The sequence below is a fragment of the Vicugna pacos genome, chromosome 17, assembly GCF_048564905.1.
Source record: "Vicugna pacos chromosome 17, VicPac4, whole genome shotgun sequence".
Lineage (NCBI taxonomy): Eukaryota > Metazoa > Chordata > Mammalia > Artiodactyla > Camelidae > Vicugna > Vicugna pacos.
The window spans coordinates 28,957,580-28,983,159 of record NC_133003.1 but is presented as its reverse complement, the minus strand read 5'-3'; the positions used below and the strand labels follow the sequence as shown (position 1 = coordinate 28,983,159).

Below are 25,580 nucleotides of genomic sequence, written 5' to 3'. Positions count from 1 at the left end.
TCACTAAGTTTTCTTAACTTGCTTGAATCTATAAAATAGGCACACTTGAATCTATAAAATAGGCACAGTTTTTAAACTATCCTATCAACTTGGCGTTAATGTCATTCATAAAATTAGTTCATAATGTGGAATAAAATCACCCTCCCAGGAGTAAACATTTTTAGATTATTGTGCAGCAAAAAATATCTGATCAAACCAATATCTGTTTTTCTTCCCATTATGCCAAATAATTTGATTATGAACTGTAACCAAAATATAAACTACAAATATATCGTGGTAAATGCTGTACATTCGTAGTTTAAAAGAACACTATTTCTTGTCAAATTAATAACCATATCGTCTAACTTGAATAACTACATTGGCATACAAAGACTCTGCCACCCTTTAAAAACGGTTTCAAGTCTATTTCATTTTAAATACCATCCAATATCCTTTAATAATATTAATACACCACCAAATTACTTTCTTTGTAGAACAAAGACAAGCACTTTAAAGCTTGTAAAGTGACTAATTCTTAATGTTGTCAAATTAAGTTAAGCAATTTAATGCAATTACTAATTCTGCCAGCTTCTTTAAAAATTGTAGCAATTAAAGAAACTTTCACTACCATTTATAATGTACGTAACTAACTTGGTTTAAGCAAACTTCTTTGGGCAAGCTAGTTTTTTTCAGGGTTGGGGGTGGGGGGTGGGGGGTGCTGAATTCTAGTAGCCATTCTTGAAGTCAAAGCCAAATCCAAGTGTTTGGTCATAGCTTGCATTTATCCAAATCAAACAAGAGCATCTGATATTATAAAATAAAATCTCTTCCTATCTCTGGTTTTTAGTTCACATTGTTAAAGTAGGGCACATTCTTATTTTTGCTTTATAGCCACCACTGTTTTAAGGGTACTTCTTGCCATAGACAAAACAACTTTGACCTGAGTTGGGCAGCCTCCAGAGTTGCCCATTGCCTGGACAGGCCCTATACTACATTTGATAATAAAAATTCAACTGTAAGTCTCCTGAACTAGTTAGGAGGGCTAGGAGATGATCCAACCCTTAGACAATTGGGCCTTGGACAATTACTTTCTCTCAAGGAAATAAGGAGATGGAAGTAAATGATACTGGTCCTATTCAGCATTAAATTGAAAAAATATGTGATTTTAGAAACAAAACACTTGAGTAATGAAGCTTACTGATATATTGTGGTTAATCACTTCAGCCTTGTAACTAGTTTTTCCAAGAATAAATTGAAGTTATTAATTTACTCTTTCACCTTAATATGTTTCCAATTACTTGCTTCTTGTTTTTTCAACACCAAAACCTACGGCTGTCTTTTAAGAATTTATTCTTCTCTCACTTCTTCCTGCCTTCATTCACTCATATATTATATTACTATTTAGTTATGCCAGGTACAAAGTAGAAGTAGTATATCAAGCACTAGGGATTCAAGGGTAAACAAAACAGGCATGGACTCTGCTCTCTTGAACTCTACAGTCCAACAGAGATGGTCAATATTACAAACACATAAAAAATTTCATAACTGCTTTTAATAATGCTAACAGCTAAGGTGCTATGAGAATATACAAGTAGGGGGAATCTGATCAAGTCTGGGAGACCAGAGAAGGAGTCCCTGAGAAAGAGACCCTTGATATAAATTCTGTGTTCATAGGATAAGTGGGCCTTAACCAAAGAAAGAAGGGAGAAGTAACTCATACAAGAGAACAGTTCAAAGGTCTTATGCTAGAAGTAAACATGCTGAACATGAACAACTAAAAAACCCCTCAATGTTACTGAAATGAAGGGGGCCACATAACTTACAATGAAACTGGAGAGGCAGGCAAGCTCTATAGCCACCAAAGGGTTAGGAGCAGGGGACTGATATGATTGGATTTGTGTTTTATAAAGATGATGCAACACAGAGATAGATTTAAAAGGGGATCAGCAAAGTGTGTGAATTAGTAGGCTATTACAGTAGTTCAGAGAAGAGAAGCCCATAGGTAAATCAGAGCATAGACAACAATGGAGGGAAGGTACTTTTTTTTTTTAGAAGTAATTAGATAAAACGAATAGGTTTAGGTAATGGTTTGCATATGAAAGTATATTAGTTATCTATTGCTGTGTAAAAAATTACCCCAAATCTTAGCAATTTACAATAATTATCTCAATTTCTGTGGGTCCTGAATCAGGGTACAACTTAGCTGGGTGCCTCTGACCCAGGCTTCCTGAGCTGCAGTTACAGTGTTGACTACAGATGCAGTCACCTTAAGGCTCAACTAGGGAAGGATTCACTTCCAAGCCCACTCATATGGCTGTTATTAAGTCTGAAGTCCTCATTGATTGTTGGCCAGAGACATTAGTTCCTTGCCATGCAGACTTCTCCAAGGGACTACTTACAATATAGAGACTTGCTTCCTTCAGAGTGAAGATGGAGGAAGTTGAGGGGTGGGAGAGGGGAACCAGAGCAAGGGAGTGAAAGAAGGCAAGCAGGAAGGAAATCAGAGTCTTTTTGTAGTCTTATCTTGGAAATGGCATCTCAGCACTTTTGCCATACTATATTCATTAGAAGCGAGTCACTAAGTCCAGTCCACACACAGAAGACTACATAAGGCACGCATATCAGAAGATGGAGATCATTGGAGGCCAGTTCAGAGGCTGCCCATCACAGGAAGTGAGGAAGCAGGAAGCACTGTGATATTAATGAGACTGGAAAGGATACAAAAGACCCAGGTTTGGAGAAGTTTTGTTTTGGACATGGTGAGTTTGAAGTAACAGTGCCTTTAATTTGATCAACAAATACGTGTTTATATAATACCTGCAGTGTGCAAAGCACTACTCTAGGACATGGGAAATAACGAACACAGAAGTCCTTGCCCCCTTAGAATTTATCTTCCAATAGCTAAAGACAGAGGATAAATAAATTCAGATAATGATGAGGGGGTAGAAAGAAAATAACATAGGATAAAGTTGTGGGTTTCTCTTCAGCTATAATATATTTAAGACTTTTGGGTGAATTAGAAAGATACCAGGCTCAGCCAGAACCAAAAGTCAACACTGCACCCTCGAGTAAATCCCTAATCAACTCTGAACCTCAGTATTTTCAACTGAAAGGAAACTAACCTTTACCTCACAGGGTTGTGAACCTGTCAACCACTTGGTAGGGGCTCCATCGGCTCCATACATGGTACCTGATAATAATAACCTGTATAATAACAATAACAATAACAATAATAATAGTAACAAACATGTGCCACTGACTTAACTGAACTCTGAGTACAGCAACAGACACAAGATCCAAACCAGCTCCATCACTTATTGGGCAGAGAGCTGGGGCAACATATGTTACCTTGCATAGCCACAGTTTCTCAACTAAAACCTGACAATAATACCTATATTGTTCGAATGGTTCTGACATAGAAACTAAATAAAGTAACCAAATATTTAAGAGAGCGCCTGGCTCAATAACGTACGTAGTTATTTCGAGCAAAAAACAATCTGGCTTTTTAACTTGTTCAGTGACCTTAAGTAAATACTCCTACCTCCTTGGGCTTTCTGAAGCAACGGAAGGGGCTGCCCGACCCTTCTACTACCTCAACAACGCCAAATTTGGAAACCACCTTTAAAAAGGCCACATGAGGAGTCCAAGAAATCAGACTCTTTTTGTAAACTTATCTTGGAAATGACATTTTTCCTTCAGCAACCTACCAGTTATTGTTGTAAACACAACAAAGAAAGGCAAAATCGACGTGACAGGTCTTCTAGAAGAGGCCAGCACTTGTGGTAGTTTTTAAACCAGGTTAAGTTTAGGCTTTTTTGCAGACACAGGTCACGACCTATAGAAAGCGCGAATCACAGGTTTGACCGTCCATCCTTTCCCCTCAGTTGCCTGGGCAACTCGTACGTCACGGCGGAGCCTCACGTGTCCGTCCGCGTGAAGCCCAAACAGCCCAACGCGCAGGCGCCTCTTAGGAGCCAATGGGCGCGGTCGGAGCCTCGGCCCCGCCCCTTTCCGATCGGATTCGGGAGCGGAGCGGGGCGGGGCGGGGGCGGGAGCGGGCCCGCCTTTCCCCGGCAGGCGAGCGGGCGGGCGGTTGTCGGAGGCTCGGCGTCCGGGCGTCTTGTCACGTAGGTTACGCACACAGTCACTCCCCCGGGGCCACCCGGAGCCCTCCGCGAGCCCGCCCAGGCAGCCGTACCCTCCCAGACCCCGGCATGGTTCGAGTCGGGGTCCTGAAGTGGAGCTGACCGGGGGTTGAGAAGAGCCTGGCCGAGTCGGGGCCAAGCACGAAGGGCTTCCCCGCCCGTCGGGCTCCGGGATTCCCGCCTGCCGATTTCCAGCCGTCAGGGTCACGCCACCCGCTGGAAGCCCTGAACTCCGTGTCCCCCAAGCCTCGGGCCCCCTGCGGGAATGTTCAAAAATGAGTACCAGGTAATCCGAAAGGGCTCTTCAACCTGTCTGTAGCTTTCTCCTCTTAAGTGAGGTAGCTCATGTTCGGGGTGAGGACAAAGACATTCCCCCCTCCCCAATAATACTGTCTTTTTTTGGGTAAGAAGGGACTAATGGACAGTGGTCGTCACCCAAAAAGGAATGAAAAGAACCGACGTGTGGGCATATGGTTTACTTTTGTTCAGCCTCCAGCTCAGTGCTTCTCAAAGGTGTTCTTAAACCCCAACTAGACCTTTTCAGTCAGAAACTTGAGGGCAAGACCCATAAATCTTGAGTTTTAACAATAACTTGATGCACACTGGTAACTCAGCTATTCGGGAGAGATGGAATGTGTGAATGAATGAATGAATCGGTTAAGCCAAGAAAGAAAATAAGCACTTTGGCCATGTGCTATTTTCTTTTCCCCCAAAACTGGATGTCAGTGATTCTGAAACAGGGGAGTTTGTTAGGATCACTTGGGAGTACTTGTGAAAAATGCACGTTTCCTGACCCTCACCCCCAGTCTAGCGAGTCAGAATCTCTAGATGGGGGCCAGTTAATTTACCTTTGGAGCAGCTTCCTCCAACTGATTCTGATGCAGGTGATGCAAAGATCACACTGAGGGAAACTGCTCCTGGATCTTCCTCAGTCACCTTGAGTATCCTAGACTGTCTCCAAAGCTCTCCTGCTTTCCTCACCTCAGTGGGCCTGTCCCAACTTTTCCTTGGCTCTAGTCTTCTGCCCTCCCCACCTAACTCTACTTGAGGTTACTCTTCATTTACAGTCTGTTTGCCATCCAAGTACTGCTGTTATGAACAATGTTGTCCCTGTGCTGGAACAGTCCTCCGCTGGTCACCTCTTGATTGCTTCTTCCTCTTCACCAAATACTGCCTGCCTTCTTATGGGTGTCCTCAGACTATTCTGCAGTTCTCTTTCTTCTATTGTATTTGATGTCATTAAATGCGTTAGGACAATTTTACTTTTTCACTTAATACAAGTAAAATATATTGTTATAAAAAAAAAAGCATATGCCACTGTGGGAAACTTGGAAAACAGGAGATAGCAGAAAGAAAAGGGGGGAGGGTTCCTGTCTCACCAGATGTAAGGATTTTTCCCTTTAAAAAATTCCTCAAATTTAAAATTCATAGTGAATTATGACCTGACCCCAGAAGCTATTTCACACAATTTTCACATAAGAAGGAAGAAATTAAATGTCTTACTTTCAAGTGATTATGTGTTAAAACTCAGAAGCAAAAATATCTTTGTATTATTGAGAAAAAAGCTGGAAAATCTTCACAAAAATCAAATTTGCTCATGTGCTGCTTGTAATTCAAGCAGGCCATAAAGAAAATGATATTTAGTTTCATTTCAGATCCTCAGTGTTTTGCAATAAACTTCCTCAGAGACAATCATCTTGTTTAATTCTCTTTTATAATTAAAACTTACAGACATTCAGTACATGTTTAGTGTTTTTTTTTCATGAGCAGTTCCCTCCATATTCTCAGGTTTACAATAGGGAACATGTAGCCTGTCTGTAGAAATGATTCTGTTTTTCTTGTACAGATTTTATAGGTCTCCAAATTAATTTGTATCAAATATGTTTAAAAAAATCTTATAGGAATCCTCAAAGTAAGAATCACTCCCTTTCCAAATCCCTTCCAAGAATTTTTTATTGACAAAGTAGTAAACTATCCAATTTGCCCTCTTGTTTTTTTTTTTTTTGAATAATCATTGCTGGCACTAATGGGCCCTTGCTATGTTCAAGGTATTGTGCTTGGTGGTTTATGTTTACTATCCTATGTAATCTAAAAGCCCATTTTACAGTTGGAGAACCAAGAGGTTAAATAACTCCAAGGCCAGATAGTTAATAAATGGCAAATCTGATATTGGTGCTGCGGTTAGTATGACTAAAAAGCTTGTACCCAGAGATAATTATCAGAATTTATTATCCTGGCTTGAGAGTTGAGTTTAAACCCTTTAGTTTTTGTTGAATAGAATATTTTGTAAGCATGCTCTATACACATGAAGTAAATGAACCTTACACTGAGAGACTGTAAGGTTTATATGGCATGATTTATCTAATGTTTATCATGCTTTAATAAAAAAATTCCTTAATCCATTAATCCAGGTTATGGTTTAGATACAATCAAGGTATAAATTAGGAGTAATAGCAGGGATAATAGTTCCTCCCAGATCTAAACTGACAGATGCCTGAAACAGTGGTTATAGACTACGTGGTGGATAGTATTTCCTCCTTAGCATTGTCTTACATTTTTAATTTAAATATTTCATTTTTGTTTTCTAGGGAGGTGCATTTGTTGAAGTCTTCAGTGCTCAGGGAAAAAATCCTGGAGCAAAATGGAAGATCCTTGGCAGTCCATCTGTGATTTGGAAAGTAAGTGTTAAAAGTTAGAGCCACCTAAATCCCAGAAAGAAATGAGAGTGAAGGCTGTAACAAAAAGGGCTTGGTAAGATTTCAAAACCAGTTTCCCTGTTCATTCACTTCAGAACACTTTCATGACATTATTGGCTGCAGTCCTGTCAGACACCCCTCCTCAGTTGTTAAAAACTTTGGCACAGAGTTCATAACCCATTTCTGTGTGCCAAGTCCTGTTCTTGTTTTAGGTGATTTCAGTATCTGTAAAGATGCCAGCTTCTCAGTTTCTTGACTTCTTCATCTTTAATTACTTCTTTCCTTCCACTTCAGCACCCTTTCCCACCGTGCTACTTTGTACCTTATCACCGAAAACGGCAGGGCCTCTGAAATTACTAAGTGAGACCTCGAGACATCCCTATCTGAGCCCAGTCTTCAATTCTTAATGTTGCTCACCTAGTTACTCCCACTATATTTGTTCTTCAACCTAACTGAGACCCTTAGGTTATTGACCGTTTTACTTCTTCCCCGTGTTTAGTTTTATCTATCTTCTCTGTCTTCACTTTCTGTTCTCTCCAGCCTAGAATCCATGGTGCATAATTTCACTCACTTCCCAGTCAAGAGCTTGAATGCCCCTGCTCCCTGTCCTTTCATCATGCCTGCCTAGCAAATGCCAGCCATTTCTGAGTCCCCAGTTATCTCTCTTCTGTGCCTGCATCTGGGCTTCTCAATACGTTTGGAAAAAATGTCTAGTCTCTGATCGATACTCCTATAAATTCAACATGGGCAGCCCAGAAAATTCTCCTGATCTCTTAGTCTCTAAAATGATGGTTTTCATCTAACTCCCAACCCACACCCAGGACAGGGTCTTCTCACTCACTCAGCAAAAGACTTCACCCTCTATTTCACAAGGAAAAACGATGCCATCAGGTAGAAGCTACCTCTGCTCGCTGCCACCAGATCTAGAAATCTGCATCCTCCCCTATCCTTTTCTCTTCACTCCTGTACAACTGAGAGAAAAATGCCTTTTTAGGGACCTTGTTCTATGGATTATTTTTTAAAGCTTTTATTAATTGTGCTTAGTGTTTACTAACCACAGGATTGGGCACATTACATGTTATGTAATCTATGTAATAACATTGTGAGAGAGACATTTTTGTGTGTCTCACAGATAATAAAACGGAAGCATGGTGAGGGTAAGTGACTTGCTCAAAATTATATAACTCATACTATAAATTATATAACTCTTACTATAACTTGAGATAAATGGTGTTGTGAGGGTATAAAGCGGAGAGATTAGGAAAGTCTTCCCTCAGGAAATGATAATTGATCTCTAAGAGCTAACTAGATTCCAGATTGGAGCTGGTAGAGAGAAGAGCATTTCAGGGAAAGAGAAAAGCAGGTACAAAATTCTTGCTTTAGAGAGAGCTTAGGATTTTTAAGCAACTGCTAGAAGGCTCCTGAGGCTAGAAAGCAGAGTAAGAAAGAGTGGGAGGTAGGAGATGAGGTTTGAAAAGCCGAGCAGGGGCTGGACTACCCAGGGGTTTATGGGCATGTTGAAGATTTTGGTCAGCTGTTGAAAGGTTTTAGTATATGCCCAACTTGTGTATGGATGGAATAAATAATATGCTTGATGTATGTGTGTTCATTTCAAATACATAAGAGATACTATTGTGATGGATTTAATACAAATTTATTTAAATTTTACTTAATTCCTAGCAGTCAATAGTTACAATTCTTAACATATACAAAAAGGAATAGTGGGAGAATCTATGAAATGTTTTATTGTGAAAAAGGGGTTCTTATATTTAAAGATTAGAAATTTGCTGCAACATTAAAAAAATAATCATTTATGTTAGCACTTTGACTGATGGGAATTGGACTGCCATGAATAAGAAGTTTTTCATTTCCAGATTTGTTCTGTTTCTGTTCGTTTTTCAGGTAACCTTAATTGTAACACTTTAATTCATACTGATTTTAAGTAAATAATGTATAGAACTTCAAGTTAGAGCACTACTAATAAAATAAGGCAGTGATTAATTCTGTATGAGTCTTGGCTTGAAACCAAGGAACTTCCAGACTGGATACAACATAGATTAGATGGTTTGTCATACTGTTAACAGTAAATGGTGTTCAGCCCATGCTATTAGACAGAAATACACAGATTAAAGGAGGGGAAAGGTAACTACACAAACTCTAAATTACTAACTTGGGAATCCCTGAAGTTGGAGAACTTATCAGTTGGAGAAGTGTCTTGATACAATAGAGTTGCCAAGTGGCTAAGTGTGGCTGCTGTTTTCCAGTTCTCAGTAAGTCTCATTGTGAGAGTACGGTCAAGATATGAGCCTATTTTTAAGTATTTTGAGTGTAGGCCTTTTTTTCCTGTGCATTTGCTTCTCATATTTTATAATAAATGCCAAATAAGATATGCTTCAATACCACTGTCTTCATTTTTGTTCTGTAGGAATTTGATAAAGAAGTTAAAAGTTTTGTGTTCATCCTGGAAGGCAGCAGCCTAACAAGTAAAATTCAGTTACCAAAGGAGAATAAGCAAATCCGTGAGTAAGATTTTTAATATTGAAGCTAACATTTGATGCTTAAAGTTATACTTTTAACTCTCATAAACAGACATGTTAGTTTGACTTTTACTGACATCTGTTTATGTAAAGTGATAAGATTTTTTTTTCCATTGAGAAAGTAACCTATGCCAGGCTTTTGAAAATATATTCTGCTTCATTGTTTATTAGAAATCTGCTTGTATTTCAAAGAAGATTTAGAATATTATTCAATAGCCATTAGTTAGAATAGCAATGATATTTATCAAGCGCTTACTGTGTGCCAGTGACTTTCGAAGCATTTCATATTTATAAACTCTTTTAATCTTCACAATAGCTCTTTTACAGATGAACACACTAAGGTTGGTTCCTCATCAGGAGATCAGGTAGTTAAGGCTAAGTTTTGAAATAAACTCATCAGTTCCTAAATTATAGGAAATTTATTTGTGAGAAGAAGTTTATGTAAAATACTATAAAAGGCATTATTTAGTAACATATCAACTTATATACCTTTATCAATATTAATATCTAATAAGTAAAGATATGAATATGTGATTTAACAAAAACGCAAAGACTAGATTTCAATTCTTACCTACTTTGGACGTTAGGTTAGCATTTTAAAGCAGAAGGAACTCTGAGAGATCACCTAAATTTACTATCAAAAGCACAGTTATTGGCAGATCTGGGGTTAAAATTCAAGGCTCTCCCACCAAATTAGGCTTTGCATACACTGATGTGATTTAAGAAATGTAGTTCATCAAAATGATTAATCAGATTTTCATCAACTTTGTCTTAAGTTTAACTGTAGATTTTGGGTGATTTGGCAAATGTAAGTAACCAGTTATCCAGTAATTTTTGCATTCATTATTTACTTCTTCCTTCATTTTTAAAGAACATTTATTGAATACCTATTGCATACCAAGTACTATGAAAAGTCCTGTTCTTGATATCAGATTTGCTCATTTTAATTCAGGTTTCTAGACTTTGATAGGCTCTGTGTTTTATCTACCATTTCAAGCTACTAAATGCTTAGTTTAGATTTCTAGGACATAAACTAAGCCTCAGAAATTATAAATGGAAGATGGTTTATTTTAAAGTAGTATCTTTCCAAATAAAATAAGAAACAGAACCTCAAAGAGAAGGGGTATTCATTGTTACAAGAATTTTTATTTAAGAATATTTACTACTATCATTTTAAAATAATGATTTCCTCATAGTTCCCTTTTTATAATAGCAGAATTTTCTTCCTTTCTGCATAAATTTATACTAATAGATGAGGAGAACCAAGACGAGTGAGGAAAACATATGAAACTGTAGGTCATCTTTCTTAACAGACAACATGGTCCCTCTTTTTTAAGAATATTGACTTTGTGAAACAGATGCATTTGATGTGCAGGAACATGACTTTGTGGTAAACTAGTATCCTTTTGTTGTTTTCTTGTTGTTGGCCTCTACCTCCATGTAATGCCTTCAGCATCTATGTACCTGATGATGTTACTGACAAAATCAAATCACTTCTAGTAACCTTTCTTAGTTGGCTTTAAAGAAAGATTTCTCTTCTACCAAAGGCTTAGTGATTAAAGACAAGTTCCCCTTTCCTACTTTTATCTAAGTTTTTAAAGAAATAAAATAAATTTAATGTGTTATAATTGCTATTTAAAAAATGGAAAGATGATAGTTTTAATTGGAAGAAGCAGAAGAATCTTTTAATGTATTTCTTGTTCAATGCCCTGTAATTAAAAATTAATCTGGCTTTTTTTATAGCATATGCAGCACTGCAACAAATGAAACAGTTTATATAGTTTGCCCTGTACTAATGCCTTTAAGATTAATTATTTGGAATTTCTGGTGATGGAAATTTAGTTATTTTCACTTGTATAAAATGACCTTCTATGTGAAGTTGTTATGGTTAAATTTAAATTTAATGTCATGCCTTGAATAGAGAATTGGCTTTCAGTTAACATTTCTAAATTAAGTTCAATTACCATTATGTATTCCTATTTTAAGAATAAACATCCACTTTATTTATGCATATGTGACATTAAGTATCTCATATATATTTCCTACTATATTAAGTACCTATGATGGAAGTCTAATAATGAAATTCAGTATTTTTAACTTTTCATTTTAAATAGTAATATTTCTGAATTATATTTGAGCATCTCTAAATATATCAGACTTTTTTTTAACTCTGCAACTTATCAAATGAGGGAAAGTGTGATATTGATTATCAGATCTCCAGGGCAGGAATCTTGTATCATCTACTTTGTACCCCTAACTTATAATGTATCATATATAGTTGGTGTTTAGTAATTTTGTTAAACTTGCCATGCTAAGAAACTATAAAAATTTAGATTATAATTTCTGATTGTAAGCAGTTGGCCTTGATAATGAGACTTCTAAATCATTAGCCAGTTAAGTAAATAGATCCTTGCTGCTCTTAATTCTGTAATGTGTTGTATAGAGTTGCCCGTATGAGAAGCAGCTCTGTTACGCGTAGACATCTATCATTTGAATGGTCTGCCCCGGGACTTTCTGTTTGAGGCTCATGTTTAAAATCATTGTTTTCTTTGCATATGGCATCCAAACCAAATGGTGTGTCTCTCGGGATCAGCATCTCTGAAGCCTTGTATTGATTTAAGTTCCAGCTGCTCTGGTGGATGAGGTCGTCTTTATGAGGTTCCCCTCAGCCTCCCCCTGCCACAAGTTTGGTATTTTTTTTTTTTTTGATAAACTCATTATGATTTCCTCTGTCTAAAACCCTTCAGTGGCTTTGACTTCACCACTCTACTGATAGTTTTCTTGTCAAGGTCACTAATGATCTCTATATTCCTCAATCCATGGCCATTTCTCAGCCCTCATCGGTCTTAACATATCAGATATTTGACAAAGTGATCCTTGATATACTACTTTCTCCACTCATCTTTCAGGGTGCTCACACTCCTAGTTTTTTCTTCTTCATTGGTCTTTCTTCTTAGTCTTCATGGTTCTTTTTCTTCTCCCCAACCCAACTTAATGCTGCAGTGGCTTTAGACTCAGTCCTTGACCTTTTTGGCCCTGAATGACATTACTCCCTTGGCTCTTGGTTTTGGGCTCTAGTCTCGTGGCTTTAAATACTATCTCTGTTTTATACCAGCTTACATTTCCGTCTCTAACTATTCTCTCAAACTCCAGACTTCTATGTTAGTTGCTTACTCTACATTTCTACTTGGATAGCTTTACCCTAGAAATTTTTCCTCCTCCTCCTGCAGACTGCCCCATCTCAGTTGTTAGCAACTTGTCTTATTGGGTACTCAGACCAAAAACTCTTAAATCAGCTTAATTTTTCCTTCTCTTCACTTAACTATCAAGGAAATCTTGTTGGCTCTTATCTTTAAATTAGATTCAGAATCTGACTGCTTCTTGCCACCTCCAATGCTACTGCCCTGGTCCAGGCCACCATTATCTCATGCTTCGATGATTGCAGTAATCTAACTTATGTTCCTGCTTCTGACTTGCCTCCCTATAGTTCGTTGTCAACTTAGCAGCTAGAATAATACTTTTAAATAAGGCACTCTTCTGCTGAAAATACTCCATCTCTCTCAGAGTAAAAACCCAAAAATCTATAGGACACTGCAGGGTCTGCCACCCTCTTAATTCTCTGACCTTATGTCCTCTTACTCTTCCCCTTGTTCACTCTACTCCAACCATACAGGTCTCCTTACTGTTTTCAACCATACTCTGGGACCTTAGCACCTTAGCACCTATGCACAGGCTGTACCCTCTACCTAGGGCTTTCTTTTCCCCAATAGCTACATGGCTTACTCTCTCCTCTTCTTCAGGCCTTTACCAAAATGACATGTCACCTTCTCAGTGAGGAGCCACCCTGACCTGTACTTAAATGAGAACTGTACTTTATATCCTTTGCCCATTCTTGATCCCTTTTACCCTGCTCTACCTTTTCCTATAGTGCTTATCACAATTTGACATGTTGTTTTTTACGTTCTTCTATTGTTTTTCTCACCATCACCAGAAACTAAGGCCCACCAGCACAGAAATTTGGTCTATTTTGTTCACCTAGAACAGTGCCTGGCACATAGTTGACATTCAATAAATCTTTGTTAAATAAATGAGTGAATGTATGAATGGCTTCCCATTGATTTTAGGTTGATTTGTATCCTTCGCATGGCTTTCAAGGCTCTGCATGATTCAGTTCCTAGCTATTTGCCAGACTTCCCCCCTGCTGCTTCTTTTCTTCTGTCTCTTCTAGTAGCCTTTTAAGCCTTAAGTTCATCTAATCCATTATGGCCTTTTCCATCACATGATGGAGTAGTCCCTTTCCCTGTATTTTTTCCTCTCTTCTACTCCTATCTTCCTTGTCCAGTCAATCTCTGCTTATTCTTCCCAGCTGAATTCTGATGTTATTTCTTTAAAAAAACCTTCACTCATCATCCTCTTCCTCCCAAGGACCCAGGATTATATGCTTTCTTACACCCTGACCTTCTTCTTCATGGAACTAGAATATAAGTTCCAAGAATTTAGAGACCATGTCTGTCTTATTCATTACAAAACTTCAGCAATAAGTCTTGCATGTAGTAAATGCTCAATAAATCTTTATTGAATGATAGATCTAATTTAATCTGTACAAATGATCCTGTGAGAGATCAATGTAAATTATCAACCCAATTTTACACATGAAAAATAAAAGGGCACAAACAGATTTTCTGATTTGTCCAAGGGATATGGAATAATGCCTAGGGAAGGCATTACTGTTTTCTCTTTTCTGTGTTACAGTGAGAAAGGTGCACAATAGTGTGCTGTTTGTGCCAAGGCTGCAGTAGGAACCAGGAAATACCTTCAGTCATGATTTATCAGGTTACTTGTAAAGGATTACTGTACTGTGGTCTAGTCCCAACTCTTTGGATAGTGTAACACTTGCAAAATGTATATTGAGGTGTAGAACTGTTGTTTGCTCTAATGAAACTATTGTAAAACAATTTCTTTAAAATCTAATGGTGTTTTACCAGGTAAATATATCTTAAAATATTCAAAATAAGAAAAGATCTGATTCCTTAAAAAATAGAGGTAGCTTGTCTCAAGCAGAGAACAGATTATAAAACTGCAGAAACCTGCATATTTCAGTAAAAGACTAATTTTTTATGAACTTTATGTACTGGATGGGCATTTTTTGATTAACAGTAGTTCCACATTCAACATTACTTAGAGTGACTTTAAATATAATGTGGACATGAAGAGTCTGTTTAAATTTACTAGGCCACTAGAAAAAAAAGTGTTTCTCTAGAGTTTAACATTTCTGACACATAGGATCCGTGTATGTCAAACATTATTAAAGTACTTTTTTCTGTGTCGGATCATCACCATATGGTATTGTCATGCTTCTTTTAATCTTAAAAGTGAAGCCTTTTGGAAACTAGGACTTCTGTATGTGAGAGAGTTGAATTACAAAGCTTTCTTTTTTTGAGGGTAGGCATCTTTCATATCTAAAAATGTTCATATAAAAATGCCCTATATGTGTAGCTCTTTGTGTTTGAAGAGAACTGTGCTGATTCAGTGAGATTTGTGACATGAATTAGGGACCTTTTGTAATGACTGATATCATTTATCCCGGTGCTCTCTCAGTTCTATTCATGGAGGCGTTTGTGTGGTGAAAAAAAACTGCAGGGGCCAATCAATGGAAGCTGCAAGAGAGGGATTGATTAATGGTGGTTTATTTAGGTTGGTTTCATTTCAGTATCTCACTTTGGTTTTGTAGTCCAGGACTCTGGTTGCCTTGTTGACTTTTCCCATAAATATGGTAAAATCTGATTCCAGGGAATTTTCTAAGGTCAAAAGCTATTACTCCTATTTTCAGTATGTTGCTTACTCTGCTGATGGCTCTTTGGTGCCATTTATAAGCTTAGTGTTTTAAGTATAAGTTATCCTTGTGTGTTTGATTTTAAAAAGATTAAGCATATTTGATCAAGTATGTTTATTGTTTAGAAACTAAATTTTGGGTGCAATATAGGAACTGTTTAAGTTGTTCAGGAATGTTACAAAACATTTCACTGTAAGAGTTATAAACCAAATCTTCATATATAGACTATCCAAACACGTAGTGTTATTTAAAATACTTAAATTTGGTAAGCCTACTAAGTTGGAATAAATAGAATGGCATGTGTTTTAGACCAGTTGCCTTCCTTAGAGGTCTTTCATCCACATGTTGGCCTGTACTATTAGATTTGTAGGAGAGATTCACAGATATATCAAGACATCTCCATTTCCTACCCAATGTTCCACCTACAGAAGGAAGTCCCTAAGGGGCATATTTTGGGAGAAAGTGATACTAAAACGTCAATTAACAGCATTGTAATTGAGACATCACACAAAAGTTCAAAAGCTAAGAGGAAAGAAATTAAGTGAATGGATCTGACGAGATAATATGAAATCAGTTGATTTTTGAAGCAGTTATAGACTTCAGTTATCAAAAGCACCATAGGTCTTTCTCCAAGTATTTTTAATCCAGATGAAGCTGGTGATGGGGAGTAAAAGCTATCAGTTCTTAATTTGTGAGCATTAAATTAAAGAAAGTATGTTAATTTAGCAAAAGGTGTTATAAATGATAATATGTTCCTCCATCCATCTCATTGTAGACACATTTAAAACCATATGAATTAGATATGCCTCATCAGACCTTCAGTTGTAGTTGTCATAATTAAAATCCTTATTTGATCTATTGTTTTTTGTTGAGTTGTTAAATACAGTTAAAATTGTCAGTATATAAAAATAATTGCCCAATGCTTTTATGACCACCTTAATGAGAATCTGTAGTTCAGATTCATATGTGTCTATTGAATGTCATTCTATGCATACACTCTTGCAGCCTAATAAAAATAGTAAATAAAAGCTTATTCATTTTTAAATTTTCATAAAAATCTCACCAAGCCCACAGATGAGACTTTAAAGGCAACATTTGTTGTTAGAGTTTGATTTGGTTTCATCAAATTTTTTGCTTTCATAATGAGGTTGTAACTCAGAGGTAGTGCTACTGCAGTTTTGTATATTTCTGAAGTGCTAAAAGCTTCAGCTTGTTGATGGCATGTGATTGTGTTTGTTTATATGTACATATAAATGGTTTAGACATATAAATGTATATTTTTCCCCTTTCATTTTAGTTGGACTGATCCAGAGGTTTCTTGTACTTCAGATTTACATACCCGTGGGACAAGACTTCTCCACCGAATTGCTGTAAGATATACAGAACTTCTTTCAATATTTCATGTATATTAGACATTTGATCAATCGAAGCAGTATGAACAGTCATTAATTACGAGTGGCAGTTTTTGCATTAAAGTGCAGTGACTTATCAAGTCGACATGAAGTAATTAAACTAATTTAATAGTATTTCTCAGATATACTGTAGTCTGGCATTTCCCTAAGGGAATAAAGCAAATTTCGTCTGGTAAAGAAAATATCAAGGGGTTCTGAATCTGACAGTAAGCAGCCTATAACTTGAAAAAATAAGTAATCCAAAGTTTGAGATTTTTGATTCAGATGAGGGGGTGATGTTATGTTTTGTACTATCTACAGTTAGAAACTGTGTTTGTCTTAAAGTTAATTGAAATACTTCATTTTAATGTTATTTACTTTAGTTTAGAAATATTGGTCCTTTCTGTTTACATATAGATGGCTTGGAATATATTTGTTTTACATGGCTTTGCCGTGAACAGATTGTTTAGCAAAAATGAGAATATACAAATTTTACTTGGTTGAGCTGTTGTCTGAGATGATTCTGAAAATGAAAATAACATTTGATTTGTCTACTCATACAAAATAGAATATTGTTTTGAGATTTTATTAATAAATTTGTATACTCTAAGTGAATCATTACATCTAAGATATGCTATTTTTTAATTTTTTTTTTTTTGGTAATTAGTAGTTGTCCAAGGTCAAAGGTTAGTCTTTTATTTTTTTCCTGCTGGAATTAGTGACTTTTCCTATTAATGAAGTTAATTTTATACTACTTACGTGGTGCAAACTAAGAGAAAGTAAGAGCTTTCTTAATAAAATGAGTAAAATGGGAATAACATACATTTGAGTTTATTAATTTATCTTTGTTTATGTGAATTAAAATACTGATTTGTGCGTATGTTGGTAAAATATGAATTTTAGCTAATAATATATACAGTCTTGTTTTCTTGAATGATAAAGGATAGATAAAACAATTTATATCTTTATTTTATACAACTTTAAATCTTAGTAAACTTTTAACATTTTCTCTTGTCATCTGCCGTGGTCACCAAGATTCTTTGAAGTAGTTCTTAGAGTAATAGGACCAAAGCAGCATCTGATGCTCTTCTGTATATTTTTCTGGTTCTGCAGAAAAAGCATTTTTCAAGACTCTAAAGACATTCTAAAGGTACAGAGTACCATATAAAGCTTTATTTTAAGTGTAGGGGGAAGTGGTTTCCTACCGAATGGAAGAAGACACATTATATTTTATTTTTAAGGTTATTAAGTTCCTTACATAGAAATCAAATCCAGCCCTCTTACTCTTCTGATCTCTACCATCTGTACGTTGAGATTCTTCAGAAGCAGTAGTAGGGGTGCCGGTAGTAGCTTTTTGATTAGAGTTGTGCAAGACACTTGGCTGAAACTTGGAATAGAATCTTTTGCTGATGAGCACCCTTTTACTATCCAAATTATGCTCTATTTGTGTCCCCTCACACTTCAGCTTATTACCCTAGCCCAAGCAATATACTATTTTAACTGAGTTAATAATAAAGCTTTAATTATTGACAAATCAATAGATATCTAGCGTTTAACTTAGTCCTAGCAAGAGAGGAGCTGATACAAGTAAGCCCTTTGTTACCCTGTGATTAATGCCCTTGGTCTCTTAAAAGATGGGAAAACATTTTCATGGATGATGAAACTCATGGTAAGATTCTGAATTCAATTGACTATAATCATAGATTCTCTTGTTCTCGTAGCCACATGGACAAACATTTGGATTTTCCAGGTGGTTTAGTTTTATAGTGTTAGCAATATAAATGTCTTATGGACAAAAGGTAGAAATTATTAAATAACATGGGGGAAACGTTCTCCTTCCTGACCTTGTGAATTTATCAGATTATAAGAAAATGTATGAACTCTGCATTTGAATTTGTTGCTAATAGATAATCAAAATATTTTGCTATTTTAGGAAGTAATGATAGAGACCATGTTTTTACAAGAAAGAAAGTAGAATAAGGAGTATTGATTGTTTCTAAATACAGCTTTTTCTTTTTCTTAAATGAAAAGACTTTTCTATCAGCATCCTTAGTGTGTTAACTGTGTTTCGAGCAGCATAGCTCCAGGCTACTTTAAATAATATATTTCTCTAACCATCTTGGAAAGTCACATAGCAGAAGGATATCTGGCTTCTAAAATTGTTCATTGTCAGAATGGAAGGGGCGATTTGTTTCACAAAGATACACTTACACATCAAGAGTTTTTCATAAGTAGTCTTGCTAGCTGGTTTATGAATTTAGTAATCATTCCTTCAACATCTCCCTGCATCTCTCATGTTCACTGGATGATTATACTGCTCAGGGGAGGGTCATAAGTCTGTGGGTTAGTAGATGCCTTAGAACTAGCAACAGCTCTGCTTGTGCAGTCACTCAGTCAACAAATTATTAAATTCCTGCTATTCATACTCCCCTATGTTAGGCATCCCATGTTAGGGTGTCAGTCTGCCTTGAATCTGTATACCTCTCTTCACTATGACTACCCTCCTAGTCCCAAACCATCATCATGTTTTCCCTGATCCACTGTTAGCATGTCCCAGTAGATTTCCCAGATTCTCCTCTTATCCTTTTCCAATATAATTGCCACACTTCAGCTAAAGTGATTGTTCTCTAAAAACCAAATAGAATTTTCATTGTATCAATGACAAACTCCCAAATCCTCAATACTCCTGTGTAATCTCGTCTCTCACCTGTTCCTACTCATCTGTGAACTCATCCATCTTGCTGGAAGGGAGCCAGTGGCACCACCATGCCATGCTGCCATACTTGTAGATGTTTTTCTAACTGTGCATACCTATGTATGTAGTAGGGTTATTTTAGTTGAATCTTAGGACAAGATGAAAGTAGTTAGCCTTCTGCATCTTCTTTAGGGGCTTTCCATAATGCAGTCCTATCATCAGAATTCCAGGAAGGAAAGGAAAGATCTTTCATTCTGAGCAGCTTCTGTTTTTGTAATTGCCCTTTTAAGAGATAAATACTTGAGAATTAAAGGAAGAATTTTACCCAAATCTTTTTTTGTTTGTTTGTTTTGTTTTGATATTTTGCATCTCAAATGTGACTGTTTTTTTTTAAATGAGGGCTATTACATACTACACTTTTTTTAAAAAATGAAAGCTAAGAAACAATTTTACTTCTTTATTGATTCTTTGTTTTGGTTCATACCTAGGCCTTTTTTTCCCTTTAGCACCTACAAATTATTCAAAATCCTGCATCTTTGGGTAAGGTGGATTTCAGAGTTACATAACCTGACCAGAAATTATCCAAACACATTGCATTTTGCATGTAGAACAAAGGGAATGTTTACTGTATATTTTTAACATTGAAGTAACCGAATTCTCTCATTATTTCTCTCTTCCAGTGTCAACCCACAAAAGAAAATATCCTTTCTTGCTTTTTACAAGTAAACCCTTCATTTTGATTTGCTTATTTCTTATTATTAGTTCCAGTTTTCATTTTCAAAGTATTTTAGTGTACTTGTGTCTCACTGTTTGACCTGAAGTTAAAAGTTAATAAGCAACAGATTTTTTAGACTTCTTTCATTTCGTGGTCTCTTCTGTACCACATTGTTATGGCAGTGGGAATCTATTGCTCCCCTGTGTAAGCTGTTAGGTGTTTCAGAGCCTGGGGGCAGACATCTGGTGCACAGGAGGAACCCCAAGAACCTGAGCTCTTGGAAAAGAACCAACTGCATCTTGAAATAGAAATCCATTTCACTATATTTGATGCTGCCAATCACAATAAATGATTTTGGAATATTGTATTTTTGACAGGAATTGCATTCATTTTACTGAATACTGTTAAGCTGCATTAATTCCTTTCTCCATCCTGATTTTGTAATTATCTCAGTGAATTCTGAGAGACATTTTGTACTGTTGATGCCTCTGGTGAATTGACATTATTTTTCTCATTTTCACCCAGCTTTTTCAATATATGGGATGAAAGCACTATGAAAGCCAGTGGTGAGCGTCATGTGCTATTTGGAGAGTTTGAGATTCTTAGCCTACAAATCCTAGGGAATATTATTGCCAGAAGGTTTCACATGTTGAGCCCTCAGCTCTTTGGAGTACTACTTTCATTTGGAATCTAATAAATTCTTTAAAAAGAGAGACCTTTAAAAGGCTCCCTAGTCTTTAGAAATTTTAATTGATCTTTTGTGATGTCTTCTTTGCAATAGTCTGAATTTGAAATTATATCAGTAGAGTTTAATGTTTTTAACCTAGAATCCGGTTTAAGATTTATGGTACTCATTTCAGAGTTTCTGTTTTGTCCTTTTGCTCTATCCCCTAGTTTTATGCCTTTGGGCTGGACACTTAAATTCTGTCTCATTTTCCTCTTCAGTAAATGGTAATGCGAACTTTTTTTCTTTTATTTTAATTGCCAGAGCTAATCAGTGTTGTTTTTTTTTAAACGTTGGTTTTTCTCTAAAAAATTTTAGGAGGTTTAAGTTCATACACATCTTAAAGCTTCCTTTTCCATTTCTGTAACATGGAAAATTAAAACACACTCATAAAACAAAGCTTTAGTCTCAGGGTAATTTAATGAAAGTTACTCTTATATCACTTTTTTGGTATTGTTAGTGAACTAGACAAAGTGGTCAAAAGAAAAATTTAATAGAAGTTTCAGGTCCTTCTACTCTATTGAATTTTGTTCCTACTTCCTCTTCTTTAGTGATATTGGAGGCAGTAGACGCTTTTGAAACTTTAAACCAAGGAAAGTGAATATGGCTTCACAGCTGCAGATCTGTTCTTTTCACGTGCCATTGGTCTTCTTCAGCTACTTGAAAGCCACCAGAGTTGAGAGAATACCTAAATTTAATGTCTTTAGGTCAGAATGACATTGGTGAGAGCTTTTGAGAGTGTGTCCATTTACTAGGCACAACTCTTCCTCTGAAAAATTTTCTTTCTTATCTTTTTGGTCTTTTTAATTCCTTCCTTTGAAGAAAATAGCAGTTGCTATGTAGCTCTTAAGTTATTTGTAAAAAAAGGTGTTATCCAGGTCTTATATTAGCCAAGTTAATCTTTCTTATCACTGAGTGAATACATCCCGAAACTGTATGTTTAGAACTGGACGAAAATGGCCAGTGGTTGCTCTTTTTTAAACTAAAAGTATTGTAAACTAAAGTAATAACAACACTCCAAGTTTCATTAACATTATGAATGCATCTCATGGCTAATTCTAACTTCTATTTTTTCTTTTTAAAATCATCAGTATTTAAATCTCATTATTTTAATTATATCCAATTAAATGTGCTTGCATAATCAGTATATTTTGTTACATGCATTAGTAAAGAGAGCACTTTAAGATGCTTTGCATACTGACTTTCATAATATATTAAATTTGCATGCCTTAAAATAGGCTTTGTATGGAAGTTTTGGATAACATGTGATAGGTATATAAATCAGATGCCACAGTCTTTATCTATTAAATAAATGTTTCCTTGAGCAATCTTTTCTTCCTTGGCTTTTAGTTTGGTTCATTTTATCTTTCTAAATTATTATTATAGTACTCTTTAGATACTAGATACGTTCTGAAAGCTGATCATACAGTATGTGCTGGTTACCATGTGAGGTATCTGTAGACAACCCAAAGTCTAATTAATTCTGCTGCTGCCTACTGTAACATCTGGACAATGTCTTTCTTTTGTTGGTAAAAACTAACAAAAGAAAAGTTGCACATATATAAATATTTGGAAGTGTTCTTTCTCTGTAAAATCATAATAAAAGGTCATACATTTGTCGGAGAACTGTGCAGTTAAATGACTGCCATATCCATTATCAGGGCAAGGCTTGTGGTAGGTCAGATCATAAGCTTGGGAGTCACTGGCTCTGCCGTGTATTAGTTTGATGACCCTGGGCACATTGCTGGACCCTCTGAGAGTTACACCCTCATCTGTACCATAAGGATTATATTTATATCTATTGAGTAATTAAGAGGAATAAACTGGGTAATGCCAAATGGTAATTGTACAGTAAATATTAATTTATAATTTTATATTACTAAATATAGATAATAGTGCAGGGATGTTTAATTTTTAAATTGCTTTTCTGAAATGTTTGGCGACACAGTGGGCCTGTCTCCATTCCCTGTGAAATTTTCATGGCACTTGTCCCTGAAGAGGTGGGAAAGCAGCTTTGCCCCTGGAGCCTGTTTTGCTATTGACTCATGCAGATTCTCTACCTGGGAAGAAGTGATCAACATAAACATGAAAAGAGAAATGGTTCTGATTATTTGGATATGGCTGCTAGTAATTTATTTAAAAGACTACTAGAGAAACTCCTGGCATCAGAGACTTGGTATGAAGAGAGTTACAGGTGACCAGGCCAAATATTGAACCACAGATACAATGTTCATCTGTAAAACAGAACCTGGGAAAAATAGATAAAGCAAGTAGACTTCCAGTGACTCAAGTTTTTGCTGTTTCCCACTGCTCATGTTCTCCTTCACTAATGGGAATAATTGAAGATAATTCACAGCAAACCACAGGTCTTCCAAATGCTCTCCCTTCTTTAATATGGCAGAGCTGGGAGGATGTTTCCTCAGGGCCACTAATATGTAGCTCACTTTTTGTAGTCCTCAGGTTTGGCTCTCCGTCCTTCTCACTATATTTTATTTTCATTCTGGCAGTTAATTATTTTAGTTATTCAAAATAAAAATAATTTTAAAGATCTACAAAGTAGAATGTAGTATGTACTTTTTGGTACACATATAGTTCCCATTATAAAATTTATAATAGTTCAGGACATTTTCATTAATGGAACATTCTTGAAGTGTTTAATATGGAAGAAAAATTCCCTGTGAGCAATTAAAATCTATCATGGAACTTTATGAAGTCATTTAGCTTTGATTAAGTTGGCCAGTAATAAATACAAGGAGACACCCCCTATGGGGTGGACTGATATCTCTAAGCAGTCCAATTTTGGGAATTTTTTTCCATAAATTGTAGTTTCTTATTTAGATACACAAATGCTTTAGAATCTTTATCTGAACTCACAGAAATTCTAGTGGAATGATATACATGTAGTAAATTACAAATATATCTTACAATAGCACTTATACATAAGTCTGTTATTACATTTATCACAAAAATGCCCTTATTACTTGGGTGTCTCCACAACCAACTCTCCACCCTAACTAGACTATGAGATCTTTAGGAGCCAACACATTTGGAGCCCCATGAGGCTATCGCTGAACTTTGAATTTCTAAGCCCACTTGTAAAAGTCATTGTCCAGTTGTTAACAGTAGACATTGGCAGAGTTAATCAGACTTTGGGTTGTCTACAGATACCTCACATGGTAACCGGCACATAGTGTATGATCAGTAAATATTCATTTCCTTCTTTCAGCAATTTCTTATGCCTTCCTTTGTTATACTCCATCGAATTGATTTCAGTTTGTGGTGTGGTGGACTTCTTTTGGGGGTAGAAGTGAAGATATTGGAGATTTAAAATTAGTAAGATGGTAATAGTCACCTTTAGAATTTCTATTTGTAGAAATGAAGTTTTTATAGCTAGTTGGAAAGAACATTAACAATATCTAATCCATTGGTTTTTATACAGTTCTGAGTCATTTCTGTTACTTCAAATAGAAAGGTCCATCCTCCCTTTTTACAATCTTACATACATTTTGGGGATGAAAATGTTTATATGTTTTATTATAAAAAGAGGATGCCATGTTCCCTCAAAAGGTTGAAATCCACTGATATGGTTCTACCTTCTCTTTAAAACTGGCTATTAATACATGGCCACGTAAAGCTGACATTGAAAATTTCAGCTATGTACATTTAAGATCTCTGTTGCCAGGAACTCTAACATCTGCTTTTACTTTTTAAATGATCAGTATTTGAATTTTAGGTTTTGGAATTTGGTCTTAGGCGGGCTAGGTCCATGGGAAAAGCTATCCGATATACTGCAGCCCAAGCTTCTTCGTCCAAATGCCCCACAAACTTGGCAGTCACTGGGCTCCCTAGGTTTTTTTGGATCTTAGTATCAGTCACCTCTCCCTCCAGAACTCTCAGTCCACTCCACTTCCTTGCCATAGACACCCTGGTTGCTAAACACCCCACAGGCTCTTATATTTTTGCCTCTAATTTTTCATCCAGCCCATTTGTGCACCTTTAGAAACGCTGTCATTCTTTAAGGTCAAACTCAAGTGCATATCCACCATGAATACTTCCCATGTCCTCCAGTTGCAGTAAGTCTCTCCTTTCTCAGTATTCCCATACTCGTGTATATTCTTACTTTGAGGGTAAGGATGTCTTATTCATCATTTTGATCACCACAGTGCTTAGAAGAATTCTGTGCACATGGTGGGTCCTCAGTAATGCTTGTTGTATTGTATTGTACTGAAATGTGTTGCTATACTGTCAGAACAGTTGTTTGATTAGGGAAAAAATAGGAAAAGAAACAAGAATTAAAGTAACTAGCAGATAAACAGGATTAGGAAAGAATCCAGCTTTTCTTTTCTCAACCCTTAGTTCCTGGAAGACTAGTGACTAGGTCTTATTTTAGACTCTTATTTTCCCTGCCAGGTAAAAAGTACATTTCTCTTAGCCACGCCTCTACTGGCAAGATGGTAACTATTTCAAATGAGAAAAGGTAAGAGAACTTAAGTAAGGAGAAAGAAATTCTTTGGAATTTTCTCAAAATATTTATGTGAGTAGGAGTTATATGCAAGTAAAGGTTTTCAAGACTGTACTGAACCTAAGGAACACCACACTTGGCTCTTAAATGAAAACTCTGATTATAAGCCCAGAATAGAACTCCTCAAGAACTTAATTGAAGCCAATAGTCTGCCCTTTTTTATTAGGACACGTTAGTGATCTTCTGTTTTACATCTGTGTTATACTTAAAAAGCTATTACAGTAAACTGTTTGAAACAATGACAGTGATATGAAATTCTCAGTATGGTTGGAGGTTGGTTGCATTTGTTAGCAGTAAATAGGAACAGCTATTCTGTTTCATACACCCAGATATTATCAGCCCT

At 36.3% G+C, this 25,580-nt stretch overlaps 1 protein-coding gene and 1 long non-coding RNA gene across 8 annotated transcripts in view; one reads left to right on the top strand and one right to left on the bottom strand.

Moving 5' to 3' along the window:
* LOC140686579 (uncharacterized) overlaps window positions 1–3,954 on the bottom strand; it is a 63,579-nt gene extending 59,625 nt beyond the window's left edge. For both annotated transcript variants that reach the window (XR_012060409.1, XR_012060410.1), the window contains exon 1: window positions 3,687–3,954. This is a non-coding gene — a long non-coding RNA (uncharacterized lncRNA). The remainder of the gene's footprint in view (window positions 1–3,686) is intronic.
* Window positions 3,955–4,047: 93 nt separating this feature from the next.
* CFAP20DC (CFAP20 domain containing) overlaps window positions 4,048–25,580 on the top strand; it is a 202,920-nt gene continuing 181,387 nt past the window's right edge. For all 6 annotated transcript variants that reach the window (XM_072941589.1, XM_072941588.1, XM_072941585.1 and 3 more), the window contains exons 1-4: window positions 4,048–4,410; window positions 6,713–6,802; window positions 9,246–9,339; window positions 16,488–16,560. In XM_072941589.1, coding sequence (XP_072797690.1) covers window positions 4,390–4,410; window positions 6,713–6,802; window positions 9,246–9,339; window positions 16,488–16,560 — 278 coding nt within the window. In that variant the 5' untranslated portion in view covers window positions 4,048–4,389. The remainder of the gene's footprint in view (window positions 4,411–6,712; window positions 6,803–9,245; window positions 9,340–16,487; window positions 16,561–25,580) is intronic.